Raw genomic sequence first — 14,076 nt, forward strand, 5'->3', positions numbered from 1 at the left:
CTCATTCCTGACGACAGTAAGACATGGCGATGTTTGCGCATGCGTAGGGGGCTGACATAATAAGAAGGTCCGTCCAAGCGTCCAGGGCACCCTCGAACAACCTTCAGCGACTCTCATTCCTGCACTACCGACCCACAACGACGGGCACGGCATTGCGGCGTGTAAATTCTCGGACAACACGTGAAGTAAGTCTAACCGTCTTCGTGATTATTATAGCGCGCTGACCAAACTGTAGTTTCGCCATGCCGGCCCTCCGCAAGTCTCTCCGGGAGTCGCGCGACTTCAAATCGCAACAAAGGTCCAGCACCACGCCCTACGCCTCACCCACCGGCACCCCGAGCGAGCACGTCAACGAGAAGAAACAGCGTTCAATTACCGAGTGGACTGAACCTCAACCGCAAACTCTGGCCCCATCTTTCGAAGAGCACGGGTTTGCGCGGCACGGCGTCTTGGAGAATATGGCCCCCCTCGGTGTCCCTCCAAAGGCCAAGGACAAGCAGCGCGCGCGCGCTCTCGACGGACCGGCTGCTCGAAATTCGCTATTGGGCAAGAGCTTGGGTTTCGGTGGTGACGAGGTTGGGTCGACGCCAGAGGTCACTCCAGCTCCTGAGCTCGAGCCTGACGACTCGGAGCGGCAGGAGGAGGAAGAGATGCAGGCCGCCTTCCCGATCCTAGAAGACGACGAGGACGACGACTACGAGCCCGCGACAAAACCGAAGAAGAAAGTGAAGGTGTCGAAAACTCCCGTCAGGGGCAAGACCCCAGTGCAGAGCAAGACACCTGTCAACGGCAAGACGCCCACATCGAAAATCGGTCACACCAAGAGCGCCTCGGTTTCCGCGAGTCCGGCAGTACAGGCAGTCTCCATGTCGGAGCCAGTTGAGGCTGCAACTCAGCGCATTCAGATTGCGGTCAACGATGCGATCTCCAAAGCCAATAGCAACTCGGGCAAGCGTTACGTGGGTATTGCCTTGAGGCGCGCCTACGAGCAGAGCAAAATCGATTCCAACTTGGCAGACGCGATCGAATCGGTTATTCAAAGAAACAGCACCAATGCGCAGATGGTCCGATTTCGCAGGTTCATCAAGCAGTTCAAGCAAGAGGAAAAGGCGAGGATGGGTTTGGGCAAGAACGGGCGCTTTGACCAGCAATCCGCGATGAATCACGGAGCTTCATTCTTCAGTCAGCAGCCGTCTCCTAGGGCTAGTAGTGAAATTGTTCCTGATGACTCTGCCTCCGCCGTCAACGACTACCAAGATCGAAAGTTCATGGACTCTACTAATTCAGCTACGAGCTTTTCGCACAAAGCATTGCAATCAGCTCTTGACCAAAATTCCGGTCAAGCACCTCACCCATTCAGCAGCGCACCCGCTCTTCCAGCCACTGCGGATACCTCAAGTGAGTCAACGCCGAGACAGCCGTCCAAGTCGCCCAGAAAACGCACCGCTACCAACGGAACTCAGGCCCGGGATTCTGCCATGGATGTTGAGGGAGGATTGTCGACCGGAGCACCCACTCCAGCAGCGAGGACACCGGACACCGGTGGGAGCGATTCTGAGCTGTCGGACGTCAATGAAGAGATCGTCCAGAAAGGCCCTCCAGAGCCTGTGCAGGTCAACGGGAAACCTGCTGCACCTGCGCCTGTCGTGCCACCGAAGAAGGGAAAGAACATTGCGGCTGCGCGTGCTGCCAAAAAGATGAAAGGAAATGCCGGAAAGCTGTTCGGGAAGCATGCCTACAAGCAACAGCCACCGACCGCAGAACAGCAAGCGGAAGATGACCGAATCTATGAGATGCGAAAAGCTATGGTGGACCAGCAGCCTATTCGCAAGTTCGAGCAGTTCCCTCCTCCCATCTCAGATGTTCGCTTTGATGACGAGATTCTTGAGACTGAGTCTCTGACCGACTCTCAAATCGCCGTGGGACCACCAGTTGATTCTGATCAACCACGACGCGCCGGACGAGTTCCAAATCATGGAACCAAGCGCCTGCGAGAGGATCCGTCGCGCTTCTCCTCACCTCAGTTTGAGCCTGCCATGTCGTCGCGTCCTTCAACGCCAGCAGTGGGGCCGGCACCTAAGCGGGTCAAGCTCACCAACGGGCAGGGCGCCAGGACAAAACGATCGTAAGTATTCTCAGCTCATTTTTTCAGCATCCTTGTCAATTTCTCGGCGTTGGTCGATGCATGTACCCGGTTCAGCACAGGGCTGTAAGCGTCGACTGAGCAAGCTCTACGTGTTTGCACGTGTTTGCATCGTACATTCCGTACATGTCATCAAATCATTACAAGGCTAACTGTTACACGTATAGGCCGGTCAAAAACCGAGACGCAGGACCTATTGCTGGTGTAGCCTTTACTGGTGGTGGCGGTTCGAGACAGTTGGGGCCTGATGACAATGACCCGGTAAGTGCCACTGGATTCCCGAAGCATCCAACCACACCATTCCTCTTCCACCACACAACTCATCAACAACAATTTCTCTTTTTCATCCCCAACATCAATGTTGCTCACTACAGACATCACGCCGCTCAAATTTCCATATTCTCCTCCACTTTCTGTCCTTTCTTCACCTCTAACAGAATGTCAGAACTCGCCACAGTCAGAGAGCGACGACTTCTGCTCTGCGTGTAGAGGCGCAGGCGAGTTTGTGTGCTGCGAAAACTGTCCACGCGTCTTTCACCTTCTCTGCTGCGATCCGCCGCGAACAGAGGTTCCAGATGGAGCGTTCTACTGTTATGAGTGCAACACGAAGTTCGCTGCATCCGACGATGCCGCAGAGTCGTATCCTAGCCTGGGTCCCCTCTTCAGCAAGCTTGAGCGCACAAATCCCCGCGCGTTTGCTCTACCTTCTGATATTCAAAACAACTTCGAAGGCGTTTCTGCACGTCCCGATGGCTCGTATTTTGAGGAGGTCAAGAAGTTTCCACTGTAAGTGTGACGCGTTCTGTCGCGTGATTTGGCACTAACATCACAACAGAGCGAAGAACAGTGGCTATGGCTACCAGAAGCCCGAATACACCAGGCTTATTGATGCTGACCACAAAGTCATTTTATGCACGCAGTGCGGAGTGTCGAGCGGCCACAAGCGTCAAATGCTGAAGTGTGACTTTTGTCACGCGTACTGGCACTTGGACTGCGTCGACCCGCCTCTCGCTAACCCACCACACATCAGCCTTGAGGCATCGCAGCGGGATGCCTGGAGGTGTCCTCGACATATCGAACATGACCTTCGCAGCGGTTTACTGCTGCAGAACGACCTGAGTTCCAAAGATGGGGATTCTGAAATGGCCGATGCCGCGCCGGTAACTCGGGTGCCACGCAGAGTGCGAGTGCGCAAGCAACCCGAATATGTTGAGCCCACCTTTTCACGTGGCATGCGCAACAATGGCTTGATCGATATCACTAACGATCCTGACGACGACACTGATGGCGAAGGCAATTATGTGTTTGGTGACAACGACCCCAAGGATGTCAACTCCAAGGTCTTCCGTGTTCCGGAGAAGGGAGTCATCCTTGACTTCGTCAGCAAGGTTAAGAGGTATACAAAGTCACATCAGCAGCTCATTAAACTAGTCACTAACACATCGCAGTGGCCGTGTAGTCAAGAAGGCCGAAGCCCGCAAGTCCGCAGAAGCTGCATCACAGCGCAGAGCGTCCATGCAAAATTTCCTTGCGCACAACTTCCAGCAGCAGCAAGCAGCACTATCTCTGGCACAGCTGGCGAACAAGACGCCAGAGATGAACCTGGGTGAGGGCACAGTTCAAGCGCTCATCCTCGGTCTCACTGTAAGACAACTCGTGGCCCACCGGCCTTGTTTTGATCCTCGGCGCTAATCCACGTGAAACAGTCCGAAGCTCCCCCGGCCGTCATCACCGCCATGTCCAACGCAGACCCGCCACCGCCCACTGATGACGAGCGCGCGCAGTTGAAGATGCTGCAGCAGCTCATTCAGCGTCGACTTGGAGCTTGATTCCTGCTCAAGCACACCGGATCTGAACCTAAACATTTAGCCTGGTTGTCGTGACGCCACCGCGCAACCTGGACCCATCTGGGCCCCCCACAACACTCCTCATGCACTCAACACCAAAGATTTCAACTCCGCCATACTATTCCAAGACATTGTCGTCAAGGTAGTGCATAGTTCCTAGGCTGTCCGTGGCGAAGTCTATGGGGATGCTCAGCCGTCAGCTCAGCCAACCCGCTCAACTTCCGTACTCGAACATGACACTTGTTCGCTAATGGACGCGCGGCACGGTCCTTGCCCGACACGTCAACGATTTTTGCTCTCTTTTTTGAAAAAAAGCTCCCTCTACCCCATTCCCCGTACCTTGTTTCCGGCGGATCACCTGTTTTGCACACGATGCGCTAATTCAGCGCTCGCTCGTTCCCCCACCCATACGTCTTTGTTTGCCGGTACGGACAGTCATTTACTGCCAAGTCCCTGCGCGCTCTTGCCAGGGACGCTTTTCTTTCGCTGTACCACACAACTGCATAGCGAGGAGTTTCACACGGGGTACTACTTTGTACATTTTGAGCTCTTGGTGAGGAGCTTTTTTCGTTTTATCGTCCTTGTCTTCGGCGTTCTTCTGGGGGAGGGAAGCTGAACGCGTGGGCCAAAGTGTTAAACTTTCTTTCTCCCCCCTCCCGATGTTTGCGGGTTTGACCGGTTCCATGTTAACTAGTATACTTGCGAAGCTTGTATACTGGTTTCAAACGGGAAGGGAGGGAGGGTATCTGGATGCGGTATCTTAGGAAGACATGTAGTATTAGTCGGTCTATGAACTGGGTGGATGCTGTGTCTATGATCTTTCTTGTGCCTCCGCACAAATGAAATTGACGTGAATGTGAACATGCGGCTCACTTACGTGAGAATCAATGAAGAAGAGCAGGAGACTTTGCGGACCAACTGGGGGATTTACCGGGTTCACCATGTCAGACACGTCGCACACAGTTGCACGATAAGCAGCGAACTAAGACTCAGGGCAACTGCTGATGGCCTATCGACCCCACTTCGTGTGTATACATCAATGAGGCTGCAACACAGAGTCTTTGACCGGAGAAAAACAAAACACAAACAAGGCGGGGGCGCATGGGAACATGTTGATTGGATATGATTTCATCTAACGATTCGGTCCCATTCGTCTCAGCCTAATGCGACAAGACAAGACAATAGAGGCCATGTGTGCTGGCACAAGCGGGAGCCTGGCTCTCGTGAAACCACGTTGCACGAATCAGTTCAACTCATACTTCATCTCGTTCCGCAGGACGAGAGCTTTGGGGCACAGATGCGTGGAAGGGAGACGTCGGGTTCTTTGCTCAAGGCTTGCAGCGGCCGAAGTAGCGGGGGTACAGGCAGCAGTCGCGGACAGTGTGCTGCTTGCAGAGCCAGGCGAGGAAGCGCTCGAGACCGAGTCCGTAGCCGCCGTGGGGAGAAGAACCGTACCTAGAGGGTTGTGTTAGCGGATTTTGAACTCACGGATGGGTGTGTTGGTGGCTTTGGTGACTTACTTCCTCTGGTCGGTGTACCAGTAGTACGCCGCAGGATCGATACCTTCACGTGCAAACGCACCCATCAACTCATCGTAGTTGTCCATCCTCATGCTACCTCCGACAATCTCACCAACACCCGGCATCAAGCAGTCGACGCTCTCGGTTACCCGTGCATCGTCCTTGTCCTTGAGCATGTAGAAGGCTTTGATCTCTGTGGGGAAGTGGGTCAAGAAGATGGGCCTGTTGATGATATCCGTCATGCGGCGCTCGGCAGCCTCAGCGATATCGTCACCGAACTTGTGCGGCTCACCATCTTCATTGGGGATCTCGTGCTCGACGAGCCAGTCAATAGCGTCTTGGTACTTCATGCGCTTGAATGGTCGCTCCGGGAGTTGGAACTCTGGGTTGAGGTCCATGATGTATTGCTTGACGACGGGGTCGGCCATTGTGACTTCAAGGACGCGGCACATAACTTCTTCCAGGTGGTTAAGTAGGTCGTCGAAGTTGATGTAGTCGAGTTCGGCTTCGACGTGCGTGTACTCTGCCAGATGGCGGCGCGTGAGCGACTTCTCCGCGCGGAAAGACTTCTCGATACAGTAGACGTCACCCATAGATGGTAGGCAGGTCTCGAGGTAGAGCTGGGAGGACTGGGTGAGGTAGGCTTCTTCGTTGTAGTAGCCGAATTTGAAGAGCGTAGCACCGCCTTCGACCTGCGTCTGGACGAGCGCGGGCGGGCTGACCTTGCGTAATCGCATCTCCTTGTAGACTTGGTTGAAGGCAAACTCGACGGCATCACGGACGATCATGACCTTGGAGGCTGTCTCTCCGCGGAGAGTGAGGTGTCGCAGGTCTAGTAGTGTCGCGTGCTCAGTGTCTTTTGATACTCTGTTGGTGATGGCATCGTCACCACCGGCCGCCTTCCATCCATCGTGGATCTTGTAGTAGTCGACGTGCAGTTCGCGGTTGTTGGGTGCGTGTGCACCCTCTGGAATCTTCCTCAGCTCTCCAAAAATCTCCATGCTGGTTTCGCGGGTCAGAGTAAGGGCGTCGTAGGTCTTTGCCAGGTTGCCGGTGAAGATGACTTGCATCTGACCGTAGCCGTCTCTTAAAGTAACGAACATGACATCCTTTTGTCTCCGCTCACGATGTACACGACCAAAGACGCGTACACGTGTGCCCTTTGTGTCCTTGCCATCTCCCAGTGTAATCTTCTTCGAGTCGGTGTCGTCGAGCTTGATCTTGATGGGCGCTGGCAGGCTCTTGTCCTCTTCTATGACAATCTTTTTAGCCTCGTCTAGCACCTTGTTGCGGTCGTGCTCTTCCTTCATGCGCTGCGCAAGCAATTGCTGGTCCTTCTCCTGCTTCTTCTTCTGTGTCTTGGCGTAGTTGACGGCCTTCTTCATGGCCGACTTGGCGGCATCCTTCCATTCTAACCTCGATGTCGCGTCGGCGCCCTCTGCGATCTCGCCAGTGACACTCTTGCGGGTGAGGAACTTGGCTGTCTCGCCGCGGGTGAGGACAGCGTATCCGAGTGATTTGTAGGGCAGCGATTCGTCGCCGGTCTGCTCTGGGGTGTCGTGACCGACGTCTTCGTCGATGTAGTAGGTGGCTTCGGCCATGGTTGCGGGATTGGGGTATCGTGTGGTGTTCAATGGGTGGTTGTTGCGCTCCGAAATATATTGGGTGGCCGCGGGGTGCTTGACTCACCCCTCCAAGGCTCCGTGCACGCCTATGTGAAGCGCGACATGTATCGATAAGGACTTATTGTTCCTGCGCCGCCTCCTTATCTGTCGGTGAAGAGTCATATCAATGCGTTTCCCATTGATAGAGAGCTGTATACTAGACACGTTTTCCCCGTCGGCTTACGATGTGTTCCTAATGATCGCTCATTGCCCAGATTGAACGTAATGCTTCCAAGGTTTGGTGCGACTTGACGGCTCACTCGTCTCACATCACAATCTGGACTTAACACGCAAGCTCACATGATAGAACGATTTGACATGATGCACGCCATATGTATGAGTGCATCTGTAACTTGGTACATGGGCTGACTGACTGCATTGGGGCATTGCAAACCAAGGCCGCTGTAATTCCGCGCTGACAAACGGAAGACCTCCGCTGCGTATTGTTGATTGTTTCGTCAATTATAAAAGTTACGCGATACAACAAGAGAAGTGCACTCAAACGTCAAGATAGCGTTCAGTTTGAAACATGGCCGATCCAAATCTCTACACGTATCCGTCTCCTCTGAAGGGCTACGAAGGTATGGAGCCATTGCCGGAGTATGTTGCCCTTGAACACTTTACCTGTGATACCTTCCGACCACGATCACATATTTGTTTGGAGCACGTGCTAACATTTTCAAGTGAGAAGGCCGAAGATGGCAAATCCTATGCAAACCCACCAGCCGAGAAGAAGAGCGAAGCATACAAGTCCTTTGTAGCTCCTATAACCAACGGAATTCGAGGAGGCTTCGAGTAAGTCTTAAATTTGAGATGCAGTTATCTATGTATTTGACAGCAACTAGCGTCCACATTTACTTCCTCCAGTCTGATAATGAGGAGGTCAAGTTCGCCAACGAGTTGTGGGAACGGATACGCCGCGAATGTAAGGACAATATCCATATACTCAATATGCTAGGATGCTCATACGACACGAAGTCCCCGAATTGCGCATTTACCGAGTATGGGACCGGCCTATTGGACCCCATCCTCTCGCCATGTTCGAGGTCAACATTTTCACGCCCGGTATGTATCGAAAGACCTCACCTCTATGCCTATGCTGACGACTAGTAGAGCAGTTCGGTGCTTTCATTCCCTGGCTCGTGGTCAACAGGGGGCCATTGTCTGCACTGATTCACCCAAACACCGACGATGAGTTGAGAGACCACACTCAAAGAGCGACGTGGATGGGGCAACCGCTGCCTGTGAGCACAAAGATGTTCAAGAAGACGGCGGAGACATTGTGAGAGTAATGGTGGGGATTGTAAAGTATGAATATGATTCAGTGGTATCTTCTGGTGCACTGTACTCCATGAGAGTCTTCGCGCACTGGTGCCGGATTTGATAGGATCTCTTCGTCCAAGTCGTTGTTGTGCCTTCTTCCAGTAGCACTTCTCCCTCAGCGACATACTCTCGATGCGACCCGCGTGACCTCTCAAGATCAATCAATCGGTGCTTTATGATAACGACGTGTTTCTTGTGCGTCTCATGCTTTCGCAGTGTCCAATGTTCCTCATACTTTGGTCTCGCCCTTCTTCTTTTTCTTGGTCTTCTTCGCCTTCTTCTTGTCTCGCTTCTTGAGCCCACTCATGCCTGTCTTACACGCCTCGGCATACCGTGCGTAGAATGCGTCCAAGTCGTCTGGCTTCACCACGGTGCTCAGTATTATCTTGGGAATGTCCTCTCTGTCGGTGCCTGCCTTCTTGTCGCTGCCGTTGTTGTGTGCGCGAATTAGGACGGGTAATGGCTCGTCAGGATGTGTGTCCCATAATGGGTCATCGGCGACCTTGCTGGCTGGAGGAGGTGTAGCAGAGGTACCGAATGTCATGCGCTTCTGGACTAGGTAGACGCTGCCGTGGCCTTTGGTGCGCGTGTACTCGAAAAGATTGGCGAGCCGTGTGAAGAACTGCAACAGTCAGCCTTGAACAGGCGCTTCATTAATTGATTTCTCATACCTCCTCGTTGGTTAGGTGGTCTCGCGCCATGGTGAAAGTCGAGTGCTATCGTGCGCGCGCCATGTAGTAGTTGGTTGCATGGATGGTGGGATGCCCGCGGCCGTCCGTGTGGAGCGGAGACGCGGGGATTCTCTCACCCAAACTCCGACTTCTCGAACTTTTTTGCGACCGTACCGTCGCGACCATCTCAACATGCGCACAGCTTTCGGAGGGCCCAAACTGCCCGTGGAATTGAGAAACCAGTTCGGTAATATTCTCAGCTAATTCTGGTAACGTTTTAGTGCTAACATCAGCAGACCCAGCGAACAACAACCGACGAAATGGACCGCGCAATGGGCCACCGAATCGCAAAGACAAGCGCAAGGCCGATCGCGTAGAGAAGAAGCGCCAGAACAAGCAGGTCAGACGGCCAGCACCCTCGCATCCACACAATGGCCGCGGACCACGTCGTGAACCCGACTCGGACGATGAGGACGAGGAAGAGGAGATAGACTGGGACAACATCGAATCCGACGCCACACCACCCCCGATAGCTGCGAAGGAGTCGCCTAAACCGTTGAAGGGCATCCTCAAACCGAAACCCTCACAGCCCAAGGAAGCGTCGCCGCCGCCCCCTAAACTATCGCGCGCCGCACAGGAAAAGCTGGCGCAAGATGACGCTGAGATTGCAAAGTTGGAGAAGAGGCTAGGCGTGAAGAGCAAAAAGAGGTCCAAGGGAGCAGACGATGGTCTGGACGACATATTCGGCGACCTTGGAGATTTCAGTGACGAAGAGGATGCCCAACCTACAAAGAGGAAGAGGAAAGAGGACGACGATTGGCTCGCAAGCAAGAGGCGGAAAGCCTTGGGTCAGGAGTCGAGTGAGGAAGAGGACAGCGAGTCGGAAGGTTCCGCATTTGACGAGGACGACATGGATCTGGAAGAGACAGGCTTCGACGAGGACGGCGAGACTGAGGATGGTTCTGAAGACGACCTGGGCTCAGTTGAGGACGACAACATGGAGGATGCAGAACCGGAAAAACCACGTATACGAGAGAACCCATACATCGCTCCCGTAGCCGCGAACGCCCAACCGACCAAGTACATACCACCTGCGCTGAGAGCAGCCCCTGCTTCAGATACAGAAGCTCTGCTGCGTCTCAAAAGGCAAATCCAGGGCCTCTTCAACAGGCTCTCAGAAGCCAACATTTTGTCTATTCTGAAAGAGATTGAGAACATCTACCAAAACAACCCTCGAGGCTACGTCAACAATACACTTGTCGACCTGCTCGTTGGCATGTTGTCGGATCCAACAGCTCTCCTCGACACCTTCCTAAACCTACACGCTGGTTTCATCGCTGCGGTGTACAAAGTCATCGGACCTGATTTTGGCGCGCAAATAGTGGAACGCATTGTCGCAGAATTCGACCAACACTACCAACCGAACAAAGACGGCAATGGAAAGCAGACGGCAAACCTGATATCTGTAGTGGCAGAGCTGTACACGTACCAGGTCATTGGCAGCAACATCGTCTTTGACTACATCCGATTCTTCCTAGACGAACTTACGGAGATCAATACCGAACTCCTACTGAGAGTAGTCAGGGCATCGGGCCCACAATTGCGACAAGATGATCCAACTTCACTCAAAGACATTGTCGTCTTGCTGCAAAAGTCTGTGGCTAAGGTTGGCCAGAACAACCTACCCGTCCGAACAAAGTTCATGATTGAGACGATCAATGATCTCAAGAACAATAAGATGAAGACAGGCATAGCCAATTCCGCACTTTCGAGGGAGCACACGATACGCATGAAGAAGCAGTTAGGTACTCTGAATTCGAGGAACCTCCGAGCAACCGAGCCGCTACGCGTTGGTCTCAAGGACATCAAAGACACGGATAAAAGAGGCAAGTGGTGGCTAGTAGGAGCGAGTTGGCGTAATGAACCTGGAAACGAGGAGAAGCCCGAGGAGTCAAAGCAATCTGGCAAGACTTCAAAAACCATCGATGTTGAGGACGACGATAGCGAGGTCGATCTCGTGCAGCTTGCCCGCGAACACCGCATGAACACTGATATTCGACGCGCCATCTTCGTCTCTATCATGTCTGCCAGCGACTTCAAAGACGCTCAAATACGACTGAACAAGCTCAACCTCAAGAGATCGCAGGAGGCGGAAATTCCACGGGTCATTGTGCATTGCGCCGGCGCCGAGAAGACCTATAACCCATACTACACAGTTCTCGCCCGAAAGGTCTGTTCAGATCACAAGACACGAAAGAGTTTCCAATTTGCGCTATGGGATATCTTCAAGAGTCTAGGAGAGAAGCAAGATGGCGCAGATGACTCGGATGATGACGATGACGATGCAGGTGCTGACACATCTCTTCGCAAACTTGTCAACCAAGGCAAACTGTACGGGACACTGATCGGCCGGAAAGCTCTACCCATCACTAGCCTCAAGAACCTCAACTTCCCTTACTTGCAGCCAAAAACCAAGACGTTCATCGAAGTCTTGCTAGTCACGACGATTCTGGAGTCGTTCAAGGCATCTAAATCGAAGGACAAGCGAGACGAGCGGGCAGTACGCGAAGTATTCGTAGAGGTGGACCAGGCTCCTGAGATGATTGCTGGGCTGCAGTTTTTCCTCAAGAAGGTTATCAGCAAGACAGAGATCGTCGAGAAACATGAGAGAGAGACTGTTCGATGGGCTTGCAAGTCAATAATAGACATGTTGACGAGAGTACTGGCCACCACGACGTTGACGGAGGACTGAGAATAGGAAGGGATGAGTCATTGCCGTTACATATAGCCAGAATACCCTTTATTTGCCGTATAGAGTAATGCGATACCGGTTGCCGGGACATTGAGACGAAGATGTTACGGAGTAGACGTGAGGCACTTTGTCAGCTTGGCGCCACCCTTGACCCTACGGAAGCCGCATAGACCTTCCCGGCCGAGCTCCGCAAAAAGCTCAACCACATCTCCCATCCCACGCCCCATCCATTGACGCCTGTCATCCCCGCCGTACACTTCACGGCTTCTCTTGGTAGCGATTCTTCGGTAGTCTCCACCATGTTCCGCTCACTGGCACCCCGCGCCATGCAGAGGGCGACGCGGCCCGTCTCCAAAAAGACATTTTGCGCATCCAACATCTACTTCCAGAACCGGTTACGACGAGGCTATGCGTCCGAGGCTGGTAAGTCGCATTACTACGAGGTTTAGAGGGGAGCATGTGCTGATTGTTGGATAGAGGACAAGGACCTAGTCATCATCGGTGGTGGTGTCGCAGGCTATGTCGCAGCCATCAAGGCAGGACAGGCGGGCATGAAGGTTAGCGACGACAGACGTGGCGATTGCGCAGCTCAAAGGCTTACACGGCGATAGGTCACCTGTATCGAGAAGCGTGGCTCCCTCGGTGGAACCTGCTTGAACGTCGGCTGCATTCCCTCAAAATCGCTCCTGAACAACTCGCATCTCTACCACCAGATTCTCCACGATACAAAGGGTCGCGGTATCGAGGTCGGCGATGTCAAGCTCAACCTCCCCGCCATGATGAAGGCGAAGGACACATCCGTCTCCGGTCTCACCAAGGGAATCGAGTTCCTTTTCAAGAAGAACAACGTCGAATACATCAAGGGCACTGGCGCATTCCAGGACGAGCACACCGTCGCTGTCAACCTGACCGAGGGTGGCGAGACCACCGTCCGCGGCAAGAACATCCTCATCGCCACTGGTTCCGAGGCTACACCCTTCCCTGGCTTGACCATCGACGAGCAGAAGGTCATCACAAGCACTGGCGCTATTGCGCTCCAGGAAGTGCCAAAGAAGATGACTGTCATTGGCGGTGGTATCATCGGACTTGAGATGGTAGGAATCATCCTTTGAACCATATAGCATTTCTAACGATTCGTAGGCTTCCGTATGGTCGCGTCTCGGCTCTGAGGTTACCGTTGTCGAATTCTTGGGCCAAATCGGTGGCCCTGGCATGGACAACGAGATCGCCAAGCAGACACAGAAGATCCTCACAAAGCAGGGTCTGAAGTTCAAGCTTAACACCAAGGTTACCGCCGGTGAGGTTCACGACGCTGGCGTCAACGTCAGCGTTGAAGCCGCCAAGGGTGGAAAGGAGGAGACCGTATGTTCATCGCATACATTTGTGTTTAGAGAGAATGCTAACCATTACAGATCGACTGCGACGTCGTCCTCGTTGCCATCGGTCGCCGCCCATACACCTCCGGTCTTGGTCTGGACAACATCAACCTCGAGACCGACGACAGGGGCCGCCTGATCATCGACCAGGAGTACCGCACCAAGATTCCCCACATCCGCGCTATCGGAGACTGCACATTCGGACCTATGCTTGCCCACAAGGCTGAGGAGGAGGCTGTCGCCGCCATTGAATACATCCACAAGGGTCACGGCCACGTCAACTACGGTGCCATTCCCTCCGTCATGTACACCCACCCCGAAGTCGCTTGGGTCGGCCAGAACGAGCAGGAGCTCAAGGAGGCCGGTATCAAGTACAAGAACGGAACCTTCCCCTTCTCCGCCAACTCAAGAGCCAAGACCAACCTCGACTCTGAGGGTATGGTCAAGTTCCTGGCAGATGCCCAGACTGACCGGATATTGGGTATCCATATCATTGGTGCCAACGCCGGTGAGATGATCGCAGAGGGCACTCTTGCTCTCGAATACGGTGCTAGCTCAGAGGGTGAGTCGAATACACTATCTATCTTTGCTGAACAAAGCTAACAATGTCCCAGATGTTGCCCGCACATGTCACGCTCACCCCACTCTCGCTGAGGCGTTCAAGGAGGCTGCCATGGCCACCTACGACAAGGCTGTTCACTACTAGATTCCCCTTTTTTGGTCCGGCTTTCCCTTTCTGCATCAGCGACATGATGTTCGAGCTCTCAAGCGCGCGAGCAG

General features: G+C 53.5%; 6 protein-coding genes across 6 annotated transcripts; 4 read left to right on the forward strand and 2 right to left on the reverse strand.

Annotated features, from left to right (window-relative positions):
• Positions 1-23: 23 nt before the first annotated feature.
• J4E92_003879 (uncharacterized protein) lies at positions 24-3,972 on the forward strand (the record flags this gene model as incomplete). The annotated part of the gene is made up of 7 exons (XM_051495272.1): positions 24-31; positions 236-2,125; positions 2,311-2,404; positions 2,589-2,929; positions 2,979-3,539; positions 3,592-3,787; positions 3,850-3,972. The coding sequence occupies 7 exons, from the start codon at positions 24-26 to the stop codon at positions 3,970-3,972; spliced, it is 3,213 nt and encodes a 1,070-aa protein (XP_051354291.1).
• A 1,346-nt stretch (positions 3,973-5,318) lies between these two features.
• Positions 5,319-7,111, reverse strand: J4E92_003880 (uncharacterized protein; the record flags this gene model as incomplete). Its single annotated transcript, XM_051495273.1, has 2 exons — positions 5,319-5,445; positions 5,511-7,111. 2 exons carry the CDS (start codon positions 7,109-7,111, stop codon positions 5,319-5,321), a joined length of 1,728 nt encoding a protein of 575 aa, XP_051354292.1.
• Positions 7,112-7,703: 592 nt separating this feature from the next.
• Positions 7,704-8,460, forward strand: J4E92_003881 (uncharacterized protein; the record flags this gene model as incomplete). Its single annotated transcript, XM_051495274.1, has 5 exons — positions 7,704-7,774; positions 7,859-7,969; positions 8,020-8,099; positions 8,153-8,239; positions 8,288-8,460. The coding sequence occupies 5 exons, from the start codon at positions 7,704-7,706 to the stop codon at positions 8,458-8,460; spliced, it is 522 nt and encodes a 173-aa protein (XP_051354293.1).
• Positions 8,461-8,726: 266 nt separating this feature from the next.
• Positions 8,727-9,198, reverse strand: J4E92_003882 (uncharacterized protein; the record flags this gene model as incomplete). Its single annotated transcript, XM_051495275.1, has 2 exons — positions 8,727-9,119; positions 9,169-9,198. 2 exons carry the CDS (start codon positions 9,196-9,198, stop codon positions 8,727-8,729), a joined length of 423 nt encoding a protein of 140 aa, XP_051354294.1.
• Positions 9,199-9,360: 162 nt separating this feature from the next.
• J4E92_003883 (uncharacterized protein) lies at positions 9,361-11,920 on the forward strand (the record flags this gene model as incomplete). Its single annotated transcript, XM_051495276.1, has 2 exons — positions 9,361-9,415; positions 9,465-11,920. 2 exons carry the CDS (start codon positions 9,361-9,363, stop codon positions 11,918-11,920), a joined length of 2,511 nt encoding a protein of 836 aa, XP_051354295.1.
• Positions 11,921-12,219: 299 nt separating this feature from the next.
• Positions 12,220-14,002, forward strand: DLD1 (D-lactate ferricytochrome c oxidoreductase; the record flags this gene model as incomplete). The annotated part of the gene is made up of 6 exons (XM_051495277.1): positions 12,220-12,343; positions 12,398-12,477; positions 12,532-13,014; positions 13,061-13,282; positions 13,333-13,858; positions 13,911-14,002. The coding sequence occupies 6 exons, from the start codon at positions 12,220-12,222 to the stop codon at positions 14,000-14,002; spliced, it is 1,527 nt and encodes a 508-aa protein (XP_051354296.1).
• Between the last annotated feature and the right edge of the window lie 74 nt (positions 14,003-14,076).

The sequence above is a fragment of the Alternaria infectoria genome, assembly GCF_024043175.1.
Source record: "Alternaria infectoria strain BMP 0036 chromosome Unknown scaffold_5, whole genome shotgun sequence".
Classification (NCBI taxonomy): Eukaryota; Fungi; Ascomycota; class Dothideomycetes; order Pleosporales; family Pleosporaceae; genus Alternaria; species Alternaria infectoria.